This window comes from Pholis gunnellus (assembly GCF_910591455.1).
Source record: "Pholis gunnellus genome assembly, chromosome: 12".
Classification (NCBI taxonomy): domain Eukaryota; kingdom Metazoa; phylum Chordata; class Actinopteri; order Perciformes; family Pholidae; genus Pholis; species Pholis gunnellus.
The window spans coordinates 18,107,904-18,131,628 of record NC_136539.1 but is presented as its reverse complement, the minus strand read 5'-3'; the positions used below and the strand labels follow the sequence as shown (position 1 = coordinate 18,131,628).

General features: G+C 41.3%; 3 protein-coding genes across 5 annotated transcripts in view; all 3 read right to left on the bottom strand.

Moving 5' to 3' along the window:
- Window positions 1–2,385: 2,385 nt before the first annotated feature.
- LOC306703671 (nucleolus and neural progenitor protein-like) lies at window positions 2,386–9,827 on the bottom strand. Its single transcript, XM_079169715.1, has 14 exons — window positions 9,688–9,827; window positions 9,372–9,608; window positions 9,197–9,248; window positions 8,395–8,609; window positions 7,990–8,081; window positions 6,672–6,757; window positions 6,334–6,488; window positions 6,069–6,157; window positions 5,296–5,424; window positions 5,089–5,166; window positions 4,603–4,910; window positions 4,218–4,276; window positions 3,902–4,116; window positions 2,386–3,662 (listed from the first exon to the last, which is right to left on the bottom strand). Exons 1-14 carry the CDS (start codon window positions 9,715–9,717, stop codon window positions 3,341–3,343), a joined length of 2,067 nt encoding a protein of 688 aa, XP_079025841.1. The 5' UTR covers window positions 9,718–9,827; the 3' UTR covers window positions 2,386–3,340.
- Window positions 9,828–10,285: 458 nt separating this feature from the next.
- Window positions 10,286–16,019, bottom strand: poglut2 (protein O-glucosyltransferase 2). Of its 3 annotated transcripts, none has more exons than XM_079169845.1 (10): window positions 15,545–16,019; window positions 14,337–14,542; window positions 14,031–14,236; window positions 13,198–13,275; window positions 12,912–13,084; window positions 11,958–12,195; window positions 11,628–11,837; window positions 11,369–11,458; window positions 11,092–11,196; window positions 10,286–10,399 (listed from the first exon to the last, which is right to left on the bottom strand). In XM_079169845.1, the coding sequence occupies exons 1-10, from the start codon at window positions 15,745–15,747 to the stop codon at window positions 10,382–10,384; spliced, it is 1,527 nt and encodes a 508-aa protein (XP_079025971.1). In that variant the 5' UTR covers window positions 15,748–16,019; the 3' UTR covers window positions 10,286–10,381. The 3 variants fall into 3 exon arrangements, with proteins under 3 accessions (XP_079025971.1, XP_079025972.1, XP_079025970.1); XM_079169846.1 differs by having other exon boundaries at window positions 15,513–15,611; XM_079169844.1 differs by lacking the exon at window positions 10,286–10,399 and having other exon boundaries at window positions 10,959–11,196.
- A 3,700-nt stretch (window positions 16,020–19,719) lies between these two features.
- stxbp5l (syntaxin binding protein 5L) overlaps window positions 19,720–23,725 on the bottom strand; it is a gene marked incomplete at both ends in the record, with an annotated part of 108,968 nt that continues 104,962 nt past the window's right edge. The window contains 5 exons of the mRNA XM_079169820.1: window positions 19,720–19,761; window positions 20,206–20,426; window positions 20,633–20,744; window positions 21,541–21,706; window positions 22,050–22,413. Of these exons, the coding sequence (XP_079025946.1) occupies window positions 19,720–19,761; window positions 20,206–20,426; window positions 20,633–20,744; window positions 21,541–21,706; window positions 22,050–22,413 (905 nt within the window). The remainder of the gene's footprint in view (window positions 19,762–20,205; window positions 20,427–20,632; window positions 20,745–21,540; window positions 21,707–22,049; window positions 22,414–23,725) is intronic.

Genomic DNA, 23,725 nt, shown 5'->3' with positions numbered 1-23,725 from the left:
CTTGATTTAACATGTTATTACAGAACGTATGTTCTATTTCCTGCCATTGTGAATAACAAAACAATAAATGTATCATCTATACATGGAGGGACACAACCTTAGACTTCACTTCATAAGAGATTTTTGAGAATTAGTGAGATAAAAATCTATTTAAGGTTCATTACCTATTCCTAGACATAACAACAATATTGCACTGGGATTGAAAGCCCCGTTAGTAAAGGGTACACTTATTGTATGGCTGCACCATTTATATTCAGTGTACCCCTCTGGCCTTAATGAGAATTTCGAGCTTACATGTTTCCTGTACTAGTTTTCACTTTATTCATGGAGTTGGTCCAAATGTATCCTTTATCATTGATATATTGGAGACCAGGTTGAGTAATGAAAAGCACTATAGAGCTTGATGCACTAGGTCGGTCTCTGTGGAGATAATGTGATTGACTTTGTACACCTCTGAGCATAAATGTTGAGAATTCCTTAATGCCAAGCCATTCATAAGCTGAGACCTGAAACATTTGGGTGCTCTATTCCCCTTCTGCTATTATTAAGGGGAGAGGAAAATAAATCGCAGAGCAGCATAATGGAGGGTGCAGCCCTGTATATTCCTTCTCCTGTTTTAGGTCATAATATGCCCACAGGCCATGTCTGATGCTTTGCACAGAATCCCTGGAGAACCATCCATTTCAACAGAAATATGCACAATTTCAGCACTGAACCTGGCCATGTGGAACCATCTATTTACAACGATAAGCTATTAAATACCTCTTGGCTGACAGACGTAGACAGACAGTCTATGGTCTCCCTTAAGCTGTGGCAGCAGACGGTGCTGAAGACTTGCTGCCCCAGCCAGATAATGATGCAGGCTGTAGGGCGTACAGCTGAAAAAAAGACATTAACCACAGTGAAGCTATTGCTGAAATTGGTCTACCAATTCTGTAACTGGATAGTTTTTATTACCTGTACAGCTGAATATTTTTAGTGGAGATGTTCATTGTAATTACTGACAGTTACATGTCAGCATTTTACGTTTCATTACTGCCTACTGGCAACAAATTGTGGCCTCTCCCTGCGCATCCTATCAGTTCACCAGTGGCTGAGGTAAGGTCAGTAAATGTAGACACTTCTTAATCAGCTCAACAGCCTGTTAAACAAACCGAAACTCTGCAGGCATGTTGGTGACGTTATGTGCAGTCGATGAAGAATGCACCACTGACACGTCTCTTAATTGCTGTCACTGCATGTCATTGAATTTGCTTTATTTTGTATTTCTTAATTAAAAGTAACACGGTCAAAGTCAGTCTTTTTGCATTGCATGAAAAATAATATCCTCAGTATATATTTGAGTAAATCCTCCAACAAGGCACTCACCTCTGCTGCATCGTTTTTTGTAGATTAATTCATGCAGGGGTGCTTTCACTTCTACTAAGGAAAAGATTTGCAAGAAAAATTGATTATTTTCACATTTTGTTGGAGATAATAGCTGCTAAATTAAAAGTGTTCAAAAGGTTTTGCTGGCATGTATATCCTCCTTTATGCCTATACAAGTGTAAAATTCTGGATACTGATAGCATTTAGCACATTGTCACTCCTTCCAACTTTATGCAGAGAAAGAAATCATCCGACTACCTATGTGCCTGTGAATACAAAAAGCAGACAATCAAGGCCTTTCCTCCGCAGGAGATTACACAAGTCCACCTTGACTAACTGGTTTAGATGAAACCCAGAAAGCACAGGAATCAGGAATCTGCAGACTCGTATGAACAAATGAAGCTGGCGGGCTAATGTGAGACCATAACTCAACCCAGTCAGTGCTCGGTAGAGGGCGAAGAAAACTGCACCGTTGTATTTGTGCAGATGGGAAAACTGTGTCTTGTTTGGCAGAGGATGACAAGATGGTGGGCAGGAAAAAAGCACAGGCTGCAGCAAAACTAACCCTTTAGCTTCTAATTTGGTGCAGAGCCTCCACTCCTGAACAATCCCGGCCGCTGTGGACTGCCAGACACCTGCACGTTTTGGATGTGGTGGCACCTGCACAGTTCTTATACTTGACTTCAAAAGGCCTAGAGCTCGGCCACCCGGCCTACTAATACACACCACTGCCAGTGTGTTCTCCGTTCCCATCAGCACTCTGTCTCCAGCACACATTCAACTCAAAAGGAGAAGAGCGACACATCTGCTTCACAATTACCACGGATGAGGGATTGATCTCATATTCTCTGAGAACAATCAACAGCCTGGAACTAATCATTGAATGCATTCATTTATCAACTCCACCAGGTGGAGCCAGAAATACGAGTGTTTCAAAAAAAGCCTTTTTGATATGGGATCTGTAACACGTACGGCTTCTACTGCCTACAATAAGCATTTGCAGTATTGCATGGTTCATTAAACTTGTTTTATTGCATTGGGTATAAGACATGTATGTTATTATACTGCAGTGCTGTCTTCAGAGGGTGGAACAAGATGTGCACTTAACAGCTCTATACTGTTCACCGTATGCATGTCTGAAAGGGACTAAGCCTCATTTGGTGTTTAGTACCAATAAACTGTGGCTTCAGTGCTCAGGAACAACCCAAGTCCATTACATTGTATCATAAAAAAGTTCCACTGTCAACAGATACATCTATAAATGTTTAAATAACGATTCAAGTCAGACTCTGGTATTTCTAAAAACAATCTCTTTGAACCAATTCCATTTGCACTGCATGCCTCACAAATGTGGATTAGTTGTGTTGTAGTTAACAGTGTCTAGATGAGCAGCATTTTTATTGACATTGTATAAATGTGACAAGAAGAATAAAACAACTTCTTTGCACCGCGTATGCAGTGTAGAAAAAAAAAGAAGGAAAATCAACCTTCTTGCATATGGGGTTTTACAGTCGAAGGATTTCAAGCGCAACCTTTGAATATTTGTGTTCACATTTGTTGCAGCAGACACGCTTCAAAATACTTCAGTTGAAATGACTGCTATGAAGGTTTTATCTGTGACAAAAGCATTCAACTCTCTCGTCCTTCAGAGACAAAAGACATCGCCAGGAGCAGGAGATGTTTTTTGATGATTTGCCTGCTCTGAAGTTTCTCCCTTTAAAATATTTAAATACCTTATTATTCATTCCCTATTAAACCAAACAAGAGTTGAATCTACCTTTTTACATATTCTTAAAAAAAATCCACACTTCTCTTTCTGCGATAAAGTGACTGCTGCTGTTTAGCACTTCATACAATGTCCAATCATCAGTTTTCTCTACACATCAAATTCCCTCTTTCCTTTCATACTAGAGGCACGTGTCATATACTGAGCGATGTCAATCGTTTCCTTGGATGTGTCTATTCCAAAGTGTCACAAACCTACAGAGGCAAATATATCATCTATGTCATCAAGGCCGTCGCAGCTGGTGGTCTGCGATGTCGCCTCGCATGCACTCCTGTTTATTTGGTCGTCCCCTGACAGTCCAGACACCGGTGACTCAGTCCTCTTCCTTTCTCTCTTCCGCTGTTTCTTTTTCACACCAGTTCTCAGCGTTAAACACTTAAATCGACTCCTGAGGGACTGAGAGCGAGTTCTCAGGCGAGCAGAGGACCGACAGGCTCTCGGCACGGACCCCTGAGGAGATGAAGCCCAGCAGGCTTCCTGTCTGAAGGACCGCAACCTCCTCTGGACGCTGGGGATGAGGACGAATTACAGAAATAGGAGCAATCAGTATTTGCAGAACCCAATGTCACAGAATACTTGAGTATGTACGTTTCCTGAACACATAGTAGCTACCTTATAAGGTACAGCTGTACAGTCTAATGTAATCTGCCAAAAAGTCTTTATTGACAAATGATTGAATTGCATTAGATTGCACAGCCGTACCTAATAAAGTGGCCACTGACCAACATTGTGCCGCGTTGCTCTTACTTGTAACCTGCTGCCTCTAGGGATCTCATCCGTTGGCACTTTAACAGCAGGAAGGTTAAAAGACGTTTCTCCTTCTCCATCTTCTGGGATTTACACCATGTGATCATTTCCTCGAGGTGCGTCGCCATGTCTGTGAAGCTTGTAGCCTCTCTCACTCGTCTCTTGAACTTTTGTTTCTTGTCAGCCTGGTTTGTCTTCTGTGGGAAGGACTTGCCCTTAGGCAACAGAATGATGTAATCATTAGATAGGACAGTTACATATATACGATAGGCAATTACATATTCTTTAAATATATATATTCAGTTCTCTCGCATACCTCAGTAAAGTCCCTGAAAACCTTGAGAAAAGGCTTCATGTCAGTGTCAAGACCTATACCTGAAAAAACAACAACAATAATGTCAATACTGTTGTAACATTGTTCCCTCTGCATAGTAAACGAGATGATGAGAAAATGAAGCACTGGGTAAAAATACAGCTTCGCTAAAAGCATCTGGTGTAAATCACACACGGCTACATTGAGGATTATTTTGTCAACTGTCAGTAGCGATGAAAGCAAACCACCTAGACTAGAACACAGGCTGACTGATTTTTCACTCTTGTCACCCTCCTGTGAAAGACTTGTGTCCTTTGTAGCGGCGTCATCTTACTGCCCTGCATCTACTGAGTCATACAGAATACAGAACAATGAAAGAGCCCCACACCTCTTTCAATGGAAACACCCAGATCTTCTTTGACTTTCCTCTTCTCTCCCTGGCCCTTGACTTTAACAGAAGATTTCTTCCCCCTCTGCTGCTGCTGCTTCTCCTTGTGGCATGTAGCATGGTGACCATGTGCTGGCTTTTTGGTGAGTAGAAATGCATCAGAAGGACCCAGCAACTGAGCCATATCTGCTGGCAGGGAGAAGTCTTTGAGGAAGGGCATGGGCTGGGCGTTGGCCACTTCTCTGAGGAGCTCCAGGAGCTGCTGATACAGAGTGGACAGGCTGACCAGGACACCGCGAAAAATCACCCTGAGGAAGCACAAGGGAGGCGGGTTTAGGATTGAGGAAGGCAGTGGTCTCAAAACAAACATTTTAAATGCAGATGTATTTTTACTCAACATGCAAAGCTGCCTTGTGCGGTATGATTCTGCATCGTTTTGCATTTCTCAGCCTTTTCGGATGTGACCATGAGGAAGAGCGCACTCACCAGAGACGACTGAGCATGCTGGTTATCACCATATTCAAGATAACAAACTCCTCCCATTTCATCTGCTGCTTTGAGAGTCTGAAGCATAAATCTATTAAGGACAAACCCACGAGGTGGCATCAAGAAAGCAAAGAGACTCACAGAGATTTCTGTCCGAATACTCTTCATGTTTCTGAACAGTACCACCTTTTAAAAAAAAAAGGATACGTGAAAGCTCTGCTGCAGCGACTCAATGTGCAGCTCATCAGCTGGCCGGCTCCCAGCACTTTGAGACAGAGCCACTCCAGCATGGGCTGACTGGGGACGTCACACTCCCCGGCTTTGATGCTCAGTTCTCTAAACACACACACACATTTAATGAAACGAGTCACTGCTGTGATGTGTGCATTACAGAATGTTAAGCTGCAAGCTAACATGGTTTAACTGATCTGCCATAGTGGAGTAAGGAGCCACCCTATGGCTTCAGCTCAATAACCTCCTGTACTTCTTCTCAGTGCTTAAAACCTGTTAAAAGCTTTTACTATGAGATTCACTGATCGATATGCCACTAAGTCATTTTTACTCTTAATTACATAAGAGACTTTGGGAAAATAAAAAAAATAAAAGAAACGCACGTTGTTTTTTATTATCTGTTTTAAAATCTGAAATGTAAAGTTTCAATTCCTTTTAAATTATTAACTTATTTTACATGTATTTTGAACACTATTGAATTTGAGTATACCAGACAAAACCCACAGCATAGAAATGTCCTCCTGACCTGATGTGAAAGATCGGTGCTGGAGATGTTATTGGTCTGCATAGGTCGATCAAGCTCCAGTGAATTATTTATTTATAGTTCATTGCAGTTAATCCATGTGCAAGCTTACACACACATTGTGTGACAATAAACAGCAAAGAGTGTGTTTGACGCTGGCCTTTAAGTTAACAAACATCTGTCAGAAACAGCACATCATACTGAGCCAGTAAAGCTTTGTATGTACCTTTGAATTCTGTTGGGACACAACTCTGTCAGGTCCTGCAGAGCAACATCAAGCTTCATGCTCTTCAGCCTGTTTATGCATTGTTCAACCTGTGAGAGGGAAGTCACCATATGTGAAATTAAAAAGGCACATCAGTTAGTTATTTAGCTTTGCCAGGTCTACCTCATCTATGCGTACGTTTCCCCATCACCAGACCTAACATAGTTCAACAATCACATATATCACGTAGTGGCCAGATGTGGAGGATGTATCCAGAGTCCCTCACCTGCTTTAAGCCTTTGAACGTCTTGTTGCCTCTGGAGCTGTTGTTTAGGATGTACAGCAGCTCGTAGAGAACTCGTACCTCCGTTTGCAGCAACTCACTCCGAAGAAGTTTAAGCACCATCTCATTCTCCACCAGCAGGTATTTAACACTCGCATCTGCGTGACAGCAACAACACTCAAACATCACAGTGCATTCAACGATAAAGTACAACTCCTCATCACTGCTGAGGGTGGATTCACGCCCCTGACACGTGGGTTGCAAGCGGCATATATACAGAGTGTCTTTGGTCTATCATCGGCATATTACGCTAATTAGCATCCGAACAAAAAAAATCGTACCTGTAGTTGAACTGAAGTGTACACGGACACGAGAAACGGCACTGGGGAAAGCAATGTTTACCCTGTTCCACGGTTCTCCTGCCATGCTTCCCCAGAAAGAAACACACGGAAGTGAGCCAGCCAATCGTATTCGACTAAATATGAACGTCAGAGTTTGTCTTAAAGGCACAGGCAACACATTGCGGTTCATTTGCAGGTCGGACAATAGTACTAATAGTTTATGCTGTTTGAATTTCATCGATACTTAATCACCAATAAAGTTATGGGTTATTTGGGGGTTATTGATTGGAGTTGTAGTTATGTCCAGGAACTGGTGTGCATTTATTTTGGCATTGCCCAATTGTTTCCCCAATTTTCTTGTAAAACCTATGTGCTTTTATTAATGACAATATTAATGCTTTAAATGAATGCGTTGTTTGGTGTCCTAAACAACAGGACTGAGGAAAACTCTTATTTGTACGATAATTGTAATTTATTATTATGATGGCCAATTTCAGTTTCCGTTCAAGAAACCATGCTTTATCATTTTTAAGCAATATGTTCAAATAATAGATTAATTCAATTCAACACTCTTTAAAATAAAAAGCAATTCAAACCGTATACAGTTGTACTGTCTTACGTTTATTTAAATATAGAGCTTTATCTCCTCCTAGCGTTACAAACATGTATTTTTCTTCTTGTTACCTTGAGTTGAGGTTATGTACTTGTAGAATGTCTTTAGAGAGAGAAATCAAGGGGCCAACCTCTGGAAGTGGATTTTTTGGTGAACACCCTTTTATTAAAAAAAAAAAAAAAAAAAAAAAAGAACAAAAAGAAACTAATTTGAGATTAATCTTAATGCCATGATCAACCCTGGGTTCCTGGTCTCACAAACTATCTTGAGTTCTCACTGAGGTCAGTTGCCATGATAACTAAGGCACCCGTAAACTGTAAGGAAATATCTCTACATGCAATCTCTTGTACTGGAAATATGATAAATGTGTACAGTACAATCAGTGTCCCAGTCTGGTTATACAATTTAGAAATCGTAGATCGTTTGAAATTGTGCTGCAGAGTCAATGTAAAGTACCACAGTATTATTTTTGTCAGATTTTGAGAAGTTTCTGGCTGGATGACAAAACAAACTAACAGAACCATTTAGTTTTCAAGAATGTCTTACTAAAAAAAGAAAACAATTTGTCCACACTGTGTAAAAATATATATCCTTTATTTGACTATTAAAAAAGACTGTCACAAAAAAAAAAAAATCTATGTTCCCTGTTTACTCATCCAGGTGATGACTTGTAGATTCACTTCATCCAGCACAGAATCCTCCAACCTCCCCTTCACTGTCAGTCCATGGCTGCCTCCTTTCAGCCAGAAAACCTCAACTTTAGCTTTCATTTCTTTTACCGTCCCTTCAAAAAGGACCTGAGCAAGCAAAAAGCAAAATAAGAATTAAAAAATGCAAAACAATGGAATGATCAATAAATATAAATGATGTAGAAAAAAAAAGATAACTTAATGCATAAACACTTGCTGTATAAGAAATTACCTGAACCCCCCCCCCCCCCCCCCCACACACACACACACACACACACACACACACACACACACACACACACACACACACACACACACACACACACACACACACACACACACACACACACACACACACACACACACACACACACACACACACACACACACACACACACACACACACACCAACCGTCCTCACCCTGTCACACATGATGTCCTCAGTGCCTGACACACACAGCACAGGCAGGTGCTCCGGCAGGCCCCTGAGATCCTCACTCCGTTGCAGATGGGCATGCGTCTGTGCCGGAGGATGCAGGGGGAACGACAGGCAGATGACGCCCTGCACTGCATCCTGGGATTCATCGCTCAGCTGCCTGGCTAAAGCTGCAGCAGCACGACATCCCATCGACCTTCCTGTGGATTTTCGAGACAAGATTTCATACCCAGCGAGTGCTGTATTTCATATTGTATTCTCTTTTTTTTTTTTTTTTAACAATGCACAATTTTAGCAAAACCTAGAAATGTTTAAGGGCAGATTAACCAATACTGGAACTTATAATTACAAAAATAAAATGTGCATGCAGTTTTCAGAATATGAACCATTATAAGTAACTTTATTGACCCGTCTATTATTGTATTGTTCATGTACAGTGGCGGCTGTTCAATAGAGGGCGCTAGGGCACCGCTCCCACCTTGAGCTCCAAATAATAATAATACAAAATAATAATAATAAACTATACAAATGGTCAATATTTGTGTTTTTAAAATATGGAATCATCCAGTAATATGTGTAAATATAAATATATAAATATATGCTTTTCCTGCACGTTAAATCATTCTGGGATGTTTGCTGAAATTGATTGGATGTGGCAAAGCCCTACCTAGAACATTTTCCACCAGCCGCCACTGTTCATTTAACTTCCCACAGTTTAGAATTTAAACTCAACGTGTGCTTAAATACATGGGAAATTGCCACATGTAAGCCCACTAGTGTTGCTTACCTCCAACAAATACGTGCTTTATGGTAAACTTCTGTAGAGATTTCAAGAAGTCCTAGGGGGAACAACACAGGTGTGTAAAAACAGCCTACTGATTCTGAATCTGCTAAATGTTGCACAGGATTGTTGTATGGATACAATAGTGACCGCTATGTCTGGAATGAATGGAAATTCTCACCCACACAGCACGGTAAGCCTTTACTTTGTAAGCCAAGTTTAAACCTTTACATGTGAAACGGAAACAAAGGAAGCCATTTGAAGCCAAGGCATGTGCCAGAGAAACGAGGTGTTTAAAGTTCATGTCTCCACCCGCCCCATGAGTGAGAATGACGGCCGTGTGAACATCTGTTGCCGAGGCAGGGAAACACATGGCAGCATCCAGATGCTTTGTCCCAAATGGCACTTTCACTTTGTCCTGAAAGCCAGTGAGAAGTCAGTGAGCACTGTGTCCAGTCTCCCAACGAAATTCGTTGTGGCTAATGTTTGATATTTACCTCGTCAAACTCTTCCATTACCAAGGCCATTGAAAGGAGGATGAGACGGTCTTGTTGGAATGGCACATGCGCAGTGTAACTGGAGCTGCGACGTTAGAAATGAAAAAGGGACAGGTTCCACTCCGCTCTTTTAACCCTCCTCGTCCATTACAAGATTGTTCTGAGGTTTCTTCTCCGGAATCCGTAGAGTGGAACCTGACTCATTGTGACATCTACTGCTCAGGAGGAGTCATTACAGCTTTACTAAATGACATTAATGACATCAATTACTAAATACATCATTGGAGGCAGGGTTTATTTGTTCTTTTTCAAAGCCACCTCAGCATGTCAGATGTTTGACGATAATGCAGCGTACAGAGTTCACACATAATACAGAGTTAAATTAGAGATCCCAGGCTTTAATATGTGCAATGTCTCAGGATGTAAAGGCCACAACACTGTTCAACAGCACTTTAAAAGGCACATTTAGGTGTTTGCTCATGTGTGTGTGTATATATATATATATATATATATATATATATATGTTTTTGCAGTCGGTTTGTTAAAGTAAAAAAAAGACCACTTTCAACATACAAAAAATATTTATTTAAAAATGAAATGCGATAGTCATAGTCATACAATTATTTAACACTCAAACATGATTTGGCAGTATATCAGATATGAAGGACGGCTCTGTAACTGGATGACGGGTCAATCAAAGTTCATCTTTCGCCTGAAAAACAAACAAAAAGATTAAGATTGGAATCTGAGACGTGGCGTCACTAGATGAGACGATATCTGTGCCAGCATTTAAACTAGCTGGATTTATTTAGCATGTGGGAAGGAGCGGGTGCCATCAGACACTGACAAAATAGAATTTTTAAAATCCAATAAGAGGCAGCGTACTCATGCACAGTTTGGTTTGAATGGAAATGGTCACTTATGGTTTCCCTTCATCATATTTAAAAACACCCACATATCCATTGGCCACCCACACAGGTCTGTTCACTCATGTTGCCTGACTAGACCTGTTGCTGTTGTAATCCTGTGAGGTGAGGTGAACCTCAAACAAAGTGATTCCGATGCAAGAGAAACTTAGCAGTGACCCTCGCCCTCATCCTGTGGCAGGAACATGGGAACAGGTCATCACTGGGCTGCTCTACATTTTTATGTTCCACTGGCATTCATTTAGCAAGTTGCAGTGACACCTTACATACACCAGAGGGAGCCACACACACACCAGCGGAAGCCACACTTAGGAACCAAAGTTTACACCTGTGTTTATCCTGCAATGACAATAGCCTGCTGACATCAGTGAGTCTAGACTCCACTGGTGATATCCTGGTGACTCGTGTAATCCTGTGAGCTGAGGTGAACTGAAACCAAGTCCCTCTGATGCGAGATGAGCCTAACGGTGTCCCTTACCCTCGTCCTGTGGCACGAGCATGGAAACAGGTCATCACTGGGCTGCTCTACAAGCTCCATGCCGTCTCGAATCTTGGGCTCTGTGACCTGGAGTTTGGCGTATTCCTGTAAGAAGAACACTGAACTTACACATAGAGGACTATGACAGGCAGGGAAGACAATCCTGTTGTTTCAAGTGAAACCATCTCATCCAGAGGCACGTAAATAAGGGAATACAGCGCCAAAGGAACACACCTCGTCATCAGTGTGACTGACTCTGAAACTGACGAAATGTTACCTGGAAGAGTTTGTAGTAGTAACAAAAAATGCTGTTCCCCATAAGATGATTGCGAGCAAACTGCTGACCCGCCAGTGCAATTTTCTTTGCCTGAAAAACAGCAAGAATCAGAGGAACTTTATTACTTATTTTTTCTTCAAATCACCCCAACGAAGACAAAAGGAAATAAACTCTCTCTAAAGAGGCCAATACATCTCCACTGAATAGCATTCACCCCCAAATTTTAATTTGCAATGGCCATATTCACGATCGTCATCACCTCTTCATCGTGGTCACGAGCCCACTGGATCTTTTCCAGCAGGTCTCCAAGGTCCGCCCTGACTGGGATGTAGTGCTCCCACGGCCGAAGCTCGTTGTAGAAATGCTCGTAGTAGCCGGAATCCTGCTTTAGGACCAAACTGTCTCCCGCCAGGAGGTACGGCAGTCGATACGCCGCCACAGTGCCGTCAATGTTTATTTGGTACTTGTACTGGGGGCGGAAATGGGACAGAAATACAAAATAAAAAGGGACTATCTTCAAAAATCAGCTTCTTAAAAAAACAACAACAACTGCTTAGTCGTGCCAGTGGCACTGTAAATGCACTCGCACCTTGAAAAAGTCAAAGAAAGACACGTGTTTGACCAGCGGCCCGTAGAGGCTCTCATCGTGCTTGAAGAAGAAGAAGTTGGTGAAGGCGGCATCTATCATGGCGGGGTGAGCCCTGGAGAGCTTGACCAGCTCCAGGCGTTCCTGCCGACTGTCCCGGCCCCTCCAGAAGGCCGTGGCGTTCTTCCCCGGCCAGGGTGGCCCGGTGTTGGCCTGCACCGACATCATGTCCAGGCTCACTCTGTTCATCGGACGGACAGTATGTTTTCCCAGTTATTCATCTCAGCATCTGTCAAAGTTATGGACTCATATAGATAATTAAAAAAGCAGATATTAAGACAGTAAAGAGACCTCACTGTCATGCATATACAACTAACGTCATCTCCTTACTTTACCTATGTAATGGTGTCTCTTCACACTGTCAGCTTTGCCTCAGAGTCTATAAACTATTTGAACCCTGGTGCACGTACTTTGCTTTATCCTTTCTGCAGGGCAAAAACATCCTATGCATGCCTGATATGGAGAGCTGTTCTGTTTGCTCAATCTAGATGCGGAATATAAAATATTTGTGAGCAAATTGTCTTCCGCTGTCACACACACACCAATTAGCTGTCTTGCGCTGCATAGAAATGCACGAAGCAACGCTGAGGAAATAATGAGCATCCTGGCACAGGTTTATTTTGGTTCCACATTATTCAGTCTGCACTGTGATGGCGTCACGGTCTGTGTACACAAGCCTACTTCTCCCCCGCTGTCATCTGCTAAGGGAAGAAGAGCATACTGTAAATCATCTTCATGACTACTGGACGGCAATGTGTCCAAGCCCGGCTATGACTCCCGTCTCCCACTTTTCAGAGCCATCAGGAAGTGAGTAGTTTACACTCAGACGATAACATTTTCAGTGTTCCTTTAAGGGTTCCCAGGTACGGTGTTTGTGCTATGGATGCGCAGCCTTACCTCCCCATGGTCTCAAGGACTGACTCAGTCAGGTCATAGGTGGGCATGACAATATCCCTGGTGTTGTTGGAGCCACACCAGGAAAAGATGGGATGGATCCTCTCGGTGGGTTTCCTCTTCTCCAACGGCCAGTCACCCAGGTTAACAAAGAACTCGATATCAGGGAGCCGCACCTGAACGTACAACACAACGGAAACAAAAAGGGACAAATAAAACATGAAAAGATTAAAATTGTTCACACGTTTCAGTGTTCGACAGGTTCAAAGACAGTTTAGGAAGAGCTTACCTTTCTGGTGAGTGACAAGAGGATGGCATCCATAAAGATTCTGAAACCCACATGCTCTCCAAAGGTTTTAACGTAGACCTAAGAGAAGACCAAAAAAAAGCCAAATCAGCATAAAAACATCACAGGAGTTTGCAGCAATTCATCTTTATGCTTAGCTGCAAACTCCATCCGCTGATGAACACCATGGATTATGGTCAAAAGCTCTGGAAAGCCAATAATAAGTGGACCTGAATTGGGATTGTATTGTCAGACGAGTGTTTCCAGCGTCAAGAGTGAACTTTTATGCATAATAAATGTGTTATATCAGTTGAATATATATATATATATATATATATATATAAAAAAAAAAAACGGTTGCAGAAATTCCTCTCTTGTGAATTTTCATTTTATAACAACTGAAATTTGTTTGTAAGCTCAACTTCCGGATTGTAGCAACTGATAAATTACCAGAAGTTCCCAGGTAACGCTAGCACTGTGGGAACGAGGCTTTAGACGTATCACCATTACAGGAACCTGGGCTGACCTCCACATTGGAATGAAGATTGCACCCTTGAACAACTGTTAGACAGACTTACAGGTGTGTCACATAGCTGCAGGCTCTCCTGGGCCATTATCACATGGCCCTACTTACTTTCCAGCCTAAAGAAATTATACCCTTTATTACTAAACTGCCCTTTGGGTCTGATGGTGTTTGTAAGAGGAACTGGGGATTCTTTTGTAAAACGACTTGCATGTTAAAGTTACAGTTGGACTAATACATCAGTTAGCCGTTACACCGGGCTGATATTCGTTGTTTATCTTATTTTCTTCTGTGTTTCTGAAGTGTGAGGTACCCGGTTGTCTTTAACAGTGTAGTGGCAGAGGCTCTGTCTCTGTCCAAAGCGCCGTGGGATCTCCTGCGCATTAACATCTGGGTCAACACCAGAGTAGATGGCCAGGTCCCTGTCTATCTGAGGGAAGGACTGAGGACAGTGCATGTGGGCCTCCCATTCAGAACCACTGGGCTGGGGACAGTCACAGCCCTCATGGTAGACTGGGCCTGCAGAGAAAAAAAAACACAGAAGCATCATTAAGAAAAAAAAAACCCCACAGATCTCATCCGAACAAACGTGTTGTAGGAAACATGGATTGTGTTCCACCTTTGAGAACGAACGGTGACCCGGCCACATGCTTGCTCTTGAGCAGAACGTGGATGTGGAGGTCCGTGTAGGTGGCGTACATTCTGTAGCGAACCAGGAAGGAGCCATCGTGACGATCCAGGATCTGGATCCAGATTCGGGTGAACTCCTCCACTGGAGCCACGATCTTGACTTCAAAGGTCTTCTCACCGGGTGATGTTGTTAAACTGTGAGGGAGAGAAAAAAACGTGGAGAATGTAATTAAATATTACAAGTTGTGCATAAAAAAAAAAAGCAGGAAGTCAGTTGCTGCTGATATATTATAATGGCTTCTTGATATTGGCATGCTGCTATTGTCTCTCTTGTGTCCCAGCAGACAACAATAATGTAGTTTTCTGTTGTTGTAGGCAGGGATCCATCTCGACACCCAAAGCATGCGCGAAAGCCGACACCCACAGAGTAACTCCAAAATAGAGAGCATACCTTCATTGGGCCCGTGGGAGCTGTTTGATGAAAGGGGTTTGTTGGAGGTTGTCTGACTCTTTCACCCTTGGGTGCAGACTTTCATGTCTGCTCTCTCTCTCTCTCTCTCTCTCACTATTGACTAGTTTAAAAGTTCAACACGATTGAAAAGATTTACTACGTTGTCCTTTCTTTGTAGTCATGCAGTCCTCAGGTGCTGATAAATAAATAAATACAGTAACATTGTCCTGCGTCAATACAATTGGAGGGAGGTTATAATTCAAATATGAGACAATATATGTTTTTTTCTAGGAATTATAATGCAATAGTGAGGTTTTTTACATTTGACTACATTTATTTCTCTATGGAAACAATGAACATCTGGGCTTTCAAACTAAACATAATCTTACCCCATAAAGTATTTACTTATAAAAACAAAATAAACCTTATTGGGGGCTGATTATTTGCTGATTTTAGTTGTTTAACAATGAGACAACTCATACATTTTTGTCACATATTGTTGTAATCACATAATAGACACAGACCTCTTCTGGCTCCATCATAACCACGTATTTACATATATATATAAAACAAGTTACATATTATTTTCCTTGACACTACAATACATTTGCTCAGACAAAGAAGGATGCTACGTGGAGCATTTTTATAGCAGCACTGCTTGCCAATAAGTTTGTCACAGTTTGCTGAGACTGGAAAATAAAAAAAAACACGTACTGTCTGCGATTAGCAGGCCGAGCGTGACTCACTTTCTCCCCGAGCTGTCTGCCGCCTGCACGTAGAAGAATCGAGCTGGAAGTACGACGTTTGCTTCGAGTCCGGGTCCCCAAACTAAAGTTTTTGCAGCACTGGGTGTCGTTACCGAGTCTGCCCGAGCCCCCGGGAGTCCGTGTCTGAACAGACCCAGAGAGAGGAGCAGCAGCAGCAGCCACGAAAGTAGTGGAAGAGACATACCTGTCCAGAGTCCACTGTTCCTGTTAACCGTTAGCCGTTACTTTTCTCCACACAGCGGTTCACTTCCCAAACTTGCCATTGTTGTTTTTATAAAAACACCCATACATCAGGAGACTGAATATAAATCTGTGATGCTAGCTTACGTTTTAACGTTAGCTCGTTCCGTTGACAACACATCTCAGAAGTGGCATTGCTAATAGCATATATCTTGCTAACATACGCGCATTGTGTTGTGTTAATACGCTCTCTGTGATACACAGATTGCCGTTAGCTAACTATATCCCAAATCCTTGTACAGTGAAGTTAACTATCCGCTGAATGAACACGGGGCGGGACGGGCACGCGCGTTCCAGCCATTTGATTGGCCGCCACTACGCTGACTCTGGGTTTCATTGGCTGAATGAGCAGTTGACTCCTGATCTGAATCTGATTGCACGGAAACCCGGAAGTAAGCCGTGTCTACATGCTGGGCATGGGCCGGTCGTGGGTGTGATGCTCACATCTGTGATGATGCTGAGTGAAAGGGATGGAATTCTGAATGAGGCTTACTGTTTAAAGGTTTATTCAGTGGGTAATTCATTGAGACACATTATTGGAAGCATGGAATTTTAGGGAGAGATTTGCTATAAAATATTGCACCGAATGAGAACTTTCCCACTCAGTGTTCTTAATCACATATCCTATTAGCAATGTTGGACTGTACAAATACTACATTATGGGTAGAAGTCATGTTTTAAAAATGCCAAGTGAATATTATGTCATGTCAGCTAAAGCTCAATGTAGAAAAATGGCCCCTTTTACAATTATCAAATCTTATATTATATATTGTTTTATTGCTGATGCAGTATTATTAATATAGCAGAATGTACCATTGTGGTTGGTCCAGGTGGAGCTGATTTTAATTATTTTATATACTGTTTTATAATTGTATTATAGTGACAAGATATAATGATAATAACAATTTGTTAGCTTACATGATTTTCATAAAACTAGCTAGTTAAGCTAGTCCAAATCTAGCTGAGAATCACTGATGTGGAGATGCCAATATGATCCAGGAAACACCACCTTACACTTCATACAAGCAAGACAACAACAACCGATTGGGGGACACGTGAAACAGAGCTCTCAACTGTGTACATCAATCAATGTTTATTTTTGCTTTTGCATCAACATATTTTCAGTTCTTTTTTGTCAGGTAATTTCTATTACACTAGTATAATATCAATAAGAACAAAAAGTGGTAGAATCCATTTAAATAAGACAAACTTTGCTGCCATCATTGAGAAAACCAGAGAAATGCCTTTTCAGGATACTACAGCGTGAAGAACTACAGAGTTCCAGTGATTTAGACGGAGCCAGAATACCAGATACAGTACCAGCAGTAACAGGTACAACATATACAGAGAAAAGTATCCCAAGAATGTCTTTATCTTTTGTAGTTTTTTTTTTGTTTAGTTTCACCTTTCTGCCATGATTGAGCTGTACAGTTAATATAAAAACCAAAAACATACAAACCAAAAACATACTAACAAAACACCCTGTCAATAGAAGTCAGATTTTTTAAATTTTCTTTTTAGTTTTTTTTTTTTAATGTGTTTTCTCTGCCATTGAAAGAACTGCACTGAACACAAATCTCATTGACGGTACAGAGATAGTAGAGAATTTCTTCTTCTTTTTTTTTTTTCTTTACATGTTTAAGACACCTCATTGAATCAAATCATGTGTAATACTGAAATCTGTGTGGCACTGCTTTAGGATTCCAGGTGACTTGGGTTTGGTGAAAACAAATGGGTTTGGAGGCCAAGCCGAAGGAATACCTTGGCAGCCTGACAGGAAGCAGGCAGAAATGACTAGCAATGCAGATGGATTCACTTGTGTTATTTTTTTAGGTTTTGAGCGTAGGTGTCGCTGTGCATATTTTATGTGGGAGTGATGTCAACGTGATCAAGGCGCAACACCTTAATGCTTGTGTGCATAAAGGCCGGATGTGTCAGAAATGGATATCAATAATCCTGTTTGGTTTTTCAGATCGATTCAAAATACAGACAAATACACAAGTACGAAATATCCTCCTCAGTTAATGCTGTTTGCCTGTGTCATGTGGCTACCCATTGACATGTACAACACAATCACAATATGATACACAACCATGTATCATGAAACATTTGTTGTTTTTAACATACAATAGCCTTCAGTTGAGAGGCCATCACCATCAAATATAGGACTGCGACAAGCAGATAGCATAGTCATCAAGAACAATATTGAACAAAAAATAACATATTTGCCTTCAGTTGAAATTGTTGCAAATGTTTTACACATGTACATAGTTTCTTCTACTGACTCACATCTGAACATCACTGAAAAAAATACTGTTACTTCTCCTGGAACGTTTACTGATAAACGATTCACACGGGGAATAAGTCGCTGTGACTCCACTTCCTCTTCGTACGCCCGTCACAAAGACTTTGACAATCATTAAAATCGTTGTTTGTGATCATGAAAAGAGGACCGCTCAAGTTTAACCCTGAAAACGCATCAACTTCTAAAAGACTGAGGTGGAGAGAAATGGGAGGGGTGTCATTCATTTTTGATTGCTTTGGCAGAGAAAGAGTTCAGTTGCTTAACAGTTGTGGCCCTCTTTGTCTCTCGCTCTCTGTCTGACACACACACTTTATGGCTCACTAAACTCATACATCTAACAAAGGCAGCTAATGACTGAAATGGTGAACCAGCAACACCCAAACAAAAATGTAAAATAAATAAAAACACCCCCATATTTCTTTTTTTCATAAAGAAATCTGACTTATTTGACTTTTGATAAATGCCCTCTAGCCAACTCCAAGTCCTGTGTCTCATCTGTTTTGATCAAACATATGATGACTACCACATACTAGCTCTTTCTTAGTTAGTTTACAGTGAGTGGATTCACTCAGCTTGGTTTTTATGGCACGTGAATAGTATATAGGTTCATACTATAGCTATAAACACACTGTGTCTCACACCAATCTGTTCTCTGTTTTCATACAACTGTAGTTGGGAAGTGAGCTATTCCTCATCATTAAATGCTTTTGTAAGCAGCAGCAGCCGGAAAAGTGAAATTAGTGTGATTAGACTGTGCAGAGGTAAGTTTAAATACTACTGATTTGTGTTTGCACTGTGCAGCCCAGAGTAATTCGTAAGAACAACGTTTCAGCATTATTATAAGTGTGTGAAGAGAAAGCTAACTATGTGCATCTATATTGTGGCATTTCATATTTGCTGAAACTAAGAAAAAAAATTGAAATGAACCAAAAATTAAAATTTTAAAAAAGGGAAAGGAATACTAGTTTTGGCTTAATAGCGATGCAGGTATACAGTTCCCTTTTTATATATATTTTTTTGTCAATATTTCAAAAAATATAACGTTTTTCATAGTTTCTGTTGTTGGCTTACATCATTAAATAAAACTTTTTATTTGTGTATCTTCTGTTAAAGTAGCATGCTGCTTTTTAATATGGCAGTTGGATATTTTTAATAGTCATCCATTTTTGTTTCATGCATTTCTTGTTGGTTTCCTAACTTTTGAGTATCTACACAGTGAGGTCTAGAAAACCCAACCACGCTCACCGACTCTCACACACACACACACACACACACACACACACACACACACACACACACACACACACACACACACACCGACCCACACACACAAACAAACACAGACAGACTTGTTGGATATTTCCAGTTCCATCTTCAGTCCTTCTAATGCCGCCATTTGCCTTTCTGTCCTCATCCATACATGTCTAGACAAGGAACTAACACGTCCTCTTCCTTCAACAACGTGCCAGTGCCGTAGCCTGTCCAGAAGCCGTAAAGACAAAGTCACTCTTGAGTCTCTCTTTTAATTGCTCTCATTTATAGAGTGAAAGTCCCTGTTCCGGCGAAAAATCTCCCTGCAGTCCAAGGGCAGCCTCAGCCCTCTTTGCTATTAGAACTGGTACCACTTCTTGTCCTTGCACTTTAGCATCAGCTGTAAAAAGAAAAAGCCACAGACAGTCGATAATGAGGAATAACAAGTTGTCAATGCTTCCTTTTCCTTCAGAATAACACCACATTTTTTTAAAGGTTTGCATTGAAGCTGTTGTATGTAGCATTTTTAAACATTTGTATTTGCATTTAACATTCTAAATAAATTACATCGCCCTTCGCCAAATCCCGCCCCAAAACGCAGACCGACCAATCGCGGTGTAGCATCAGCCAGCTCCGACAGATGTTAGCAGCGGCTTTGTGAAGGGTCAATTGGTGCAACCACGAGGTTATCTTTTTCTGTTTCAGTTTACCATATCTTGACTTTAATTCGGTTTCACTTTCCAACGGTATTTGTAAAGAAATCTATTTACAATACTTTTTATATTGTTTTGTCATAAATTTGGTTGTGTGTAACATTTTACAAGGTTCATGGATTTTCTTTTACCTCGTGAGCGTGTTTGGAGAAGGTTTCTGCACCGGTCATCATTAGTGCAGTTCGATCCTCCAGCTCCCCAAGCCTTTGGCCTCTCTCATCCAGAGCAATGCGGGCCCGTGCCAGGTCTCCCACGACTCCGCTAGCTGCCACCTTCATGCCCTCCATCCCCGCCTGCCCAGGGATGTGCTGGGCCAGATTGCGAGAAGCCTTCCCAGCTGATGCCTCACCAACTGTCAACAACATCAGGTGAAAAAGGAATATGAAGGCAGGCACAGAAATAAAGCCCATTCTGGGTCACATGGCTATGATGGATTTTTAGCCCTTTGCTACTCAGTCCCTATTACTGTATTTACATGTGACATTTTCAGGTGGATTAGTACGCCCTAAAATAAAACCCTTCATACAGAAAAAAAGAGAGAAAAAGAGAAAAACGCACAGAGCTCCTCTCTGTCGAAGTTATGAGAATTTCCTCCAAAGAAGCCCTTTAGGAAGCCTCTGTTCTGGGCTTCCGGTGTTTCTATTGGTGTAAACAGCTCCCCCAGCATCTCCTGAAATGAAGGAAAATGGAGAAAAATAACTGCTTAACAATTCATACATTTTCAAAACAATTATTTCCGATTCTGAACCAGCGCTGTATTACTGATATTTGTTGATCATATAATGGTCATTCTTAGAAGGATGGAGTCACAATTTTTTACAATCTTCCCTTTATCACCTTTGTGACAGATTTTACAAGGTGACCATCATCTGAGCAACTGCTGTTGCTGTCCAGTAGGTGGCACTATGGCAGCATTATGTTACAAGCTCCACCGACATCATTTGTGCATGTGCACACACACACACACACACACACACCTACACACACACACCTACACACACACACACACACACACGCACACACACACACAGTGTAAAACTAGATCCACCCAGTTGAGTTCAAACCACACGAGACAGGTGTGACATTTTACTTTAATGACCTCTGTCAGTTCTGGGCTTCACCAAGGGTGGGAATAATGGCACGTGTTTATTAACTGCACCAATACTTTTCTGAACTCAGATCCCAAAATGTGAGATGATGCAAATTAAAAGTCAAGCAAATATAGAATGGTCTCACAGTAATGCGCACATCATACATGTATGCATACTTTTCATTAAGACAAAAAGCTAAATTCTGAGATGTTGCATGTCACAGAGAGAGCAGGATGAACACACATACAGATACATTTACGTATATATAATGTTAAACAGAGATATCATGTAACGCAAACACAGATATATTGTAATGTAAATATAGATATAATGTAATCTAAATTTTTAATGTGAATATAGAAGACAGATTGATACCTGCAGGTTGTCAAACATCTCCTGGCTGAAGGTAATTCTCTGGATCTCTGTCGGGGAGCTGAGATATAGTGCCTGCCCCCCGTTGGTGAAGCAAAAGGTTCTTGCGATACGCATGTCTGTCAGAGGCAGGTAATTCACATCCATCAGCGGCCTTAGACTGGGCAAACTGCGAGAAGAGAAAGAATAATAAAAGACAGAGTTAGACACCGGAACACCTGTATCGTAAGAACTAGCAAAGTCAACCACGCCACAAATCAAAGCGCAACTTTGGCAATGAAAAAGTAGAAATATCCATAACATAGGACAAAGGTAACACCAATTAACAGCAAACCAAGCAGAAAGGATTAGTTATTCTTAAATTGTGACCTCAGTTATTATATGATTCATTGTGTAGCCCTTGTCTGAGCCACAGCAGAAACAATACACCAAAATGGAGAACACAGTATATCATGGTCATTTCAGGTAAATAGGTAAGTTTCAGGTAAGTAGATGAGTACTTGAGGTACTACCTGAGTGTCATAATGTGTCCGTTAGCACAGAAGCAGGCCAGGCACACACTGTTGCACACAGATACCACGTCGGCTCGCAGTACAAAGGACGACTCGGTGATGTTGTGGACAAAGAGGCAAGACTGTGAGGGCATCAAGATGACTTTGGCCTGCCTCTCGGAGCACACCACAGCCAGATGTCCCTCTCCGTAGTTGTCCTGGGAGGACGATGGTGAAAAGTGGACCAGCTTGCGCCTCCGCGGTCGGTCAGGGTCTTCGGGGGCGTTGAGGTCCCGCCAAACCTCGTGGGGGCTCTGAATGAGCGCTCCCATGCAGTCCAAGAAGCTAAAGTGCAACACGGAGCCCTTCAGCATCAGGACCATGCCTGGGAGTGTTTGGGTTGAGTCAACAGAGGGAAGAGGAAAGGCATGAAGTCTAAAACAACAATGTTACAAGATGAGCCTAAAAAGGTGGTCTAACATAACATTCACTGCATAAGAAACAATCCACAAGAGCACTTTAAAAACACACAAGGAGAATTCAACAATACCCTTTTCTTTCTCTCCCTTATTTTTTCCTTGAAACTGAATCTGAGACTTTCCAGTAATAAACTTAAGTCTCAAGAGGACAACAACTACTTCAAAGGGCCTGGATTTATGGGTATAGTGGTGTTTTATCTGTGAATAAGGGACCATGTCCTCACACATTAAGGTTCCTGGACAGGTAATACATATTTGAAAGGCTCAGTACACATAAAGGCAGACAGACACAGTTAGCAACTATAGCTGGTGAACATAGTGAAGCATTAAGCAGCTGAAGATCCAGCTATTTCCTTCAGGAGTTGGATGAGACCTAAATCAGAAAAATAGAAGACTTCAGACTAAATATTGTCTTGTCTGTATTTGTTGGGTAGTCAGAAACATAAATGCAAATGAACTGTTTGCTAACAGACCATATCAGCTTAAAGAAATCAACAAATGGACGTTTAAGGTCCACAACATCAGACACATTGATCTGGTCCTTTTTAGACAACTTCTAGCTTTTTGTCTTTGGTTGAACCGTTTGATCAAATCCAGCCAAAAGCTGATTGAACGTTTGTTTTATGTAAAATACTTCAATGCGAGTCTCACAAATTTATTCTGGACATTTTGTGCTGAATTGATTATCATTTTGAGCTGGGCCAGCAGTTTAGAGAATCTCCATTATTATCCGAATCCCACTGTGTTCCACTGTGCAAGCTTCATGACAAATGGTTATTAAACAACGTTTAACTATTTTCATCAGGCACAGTCACACATTGAAACTCCACATTGTCTGGCTGTCATGTGGAGCATAAAACCTATCATCACAGCTTCAAACCCACAGATGAGAAGTTACATTTCAATAAATAGGCTGGACTAATACCATTGAATATGGCTTTATTGTAGTGGTGAGGGAATAGTTTGAATTTACATTATATTTAGATTTTATTTTGTAGTTTCTTTTCATCTTTTGATTCATTCTGTCTTTGTCTTGATTTTGCTGCTGACAAAAGCAGTTTTAGGTCCTCCAATGGATTAATGAATGGGATTCTGGGGTGTATGGTGGATTTTTCGATCTGATCTATTACAACCTATCTTTTTAATTTCCCCAAGTTGGGCATTATTTATATCTTGTTGTGATAATATTGTACTCACCAAAGTATTGCTGAGATGTGG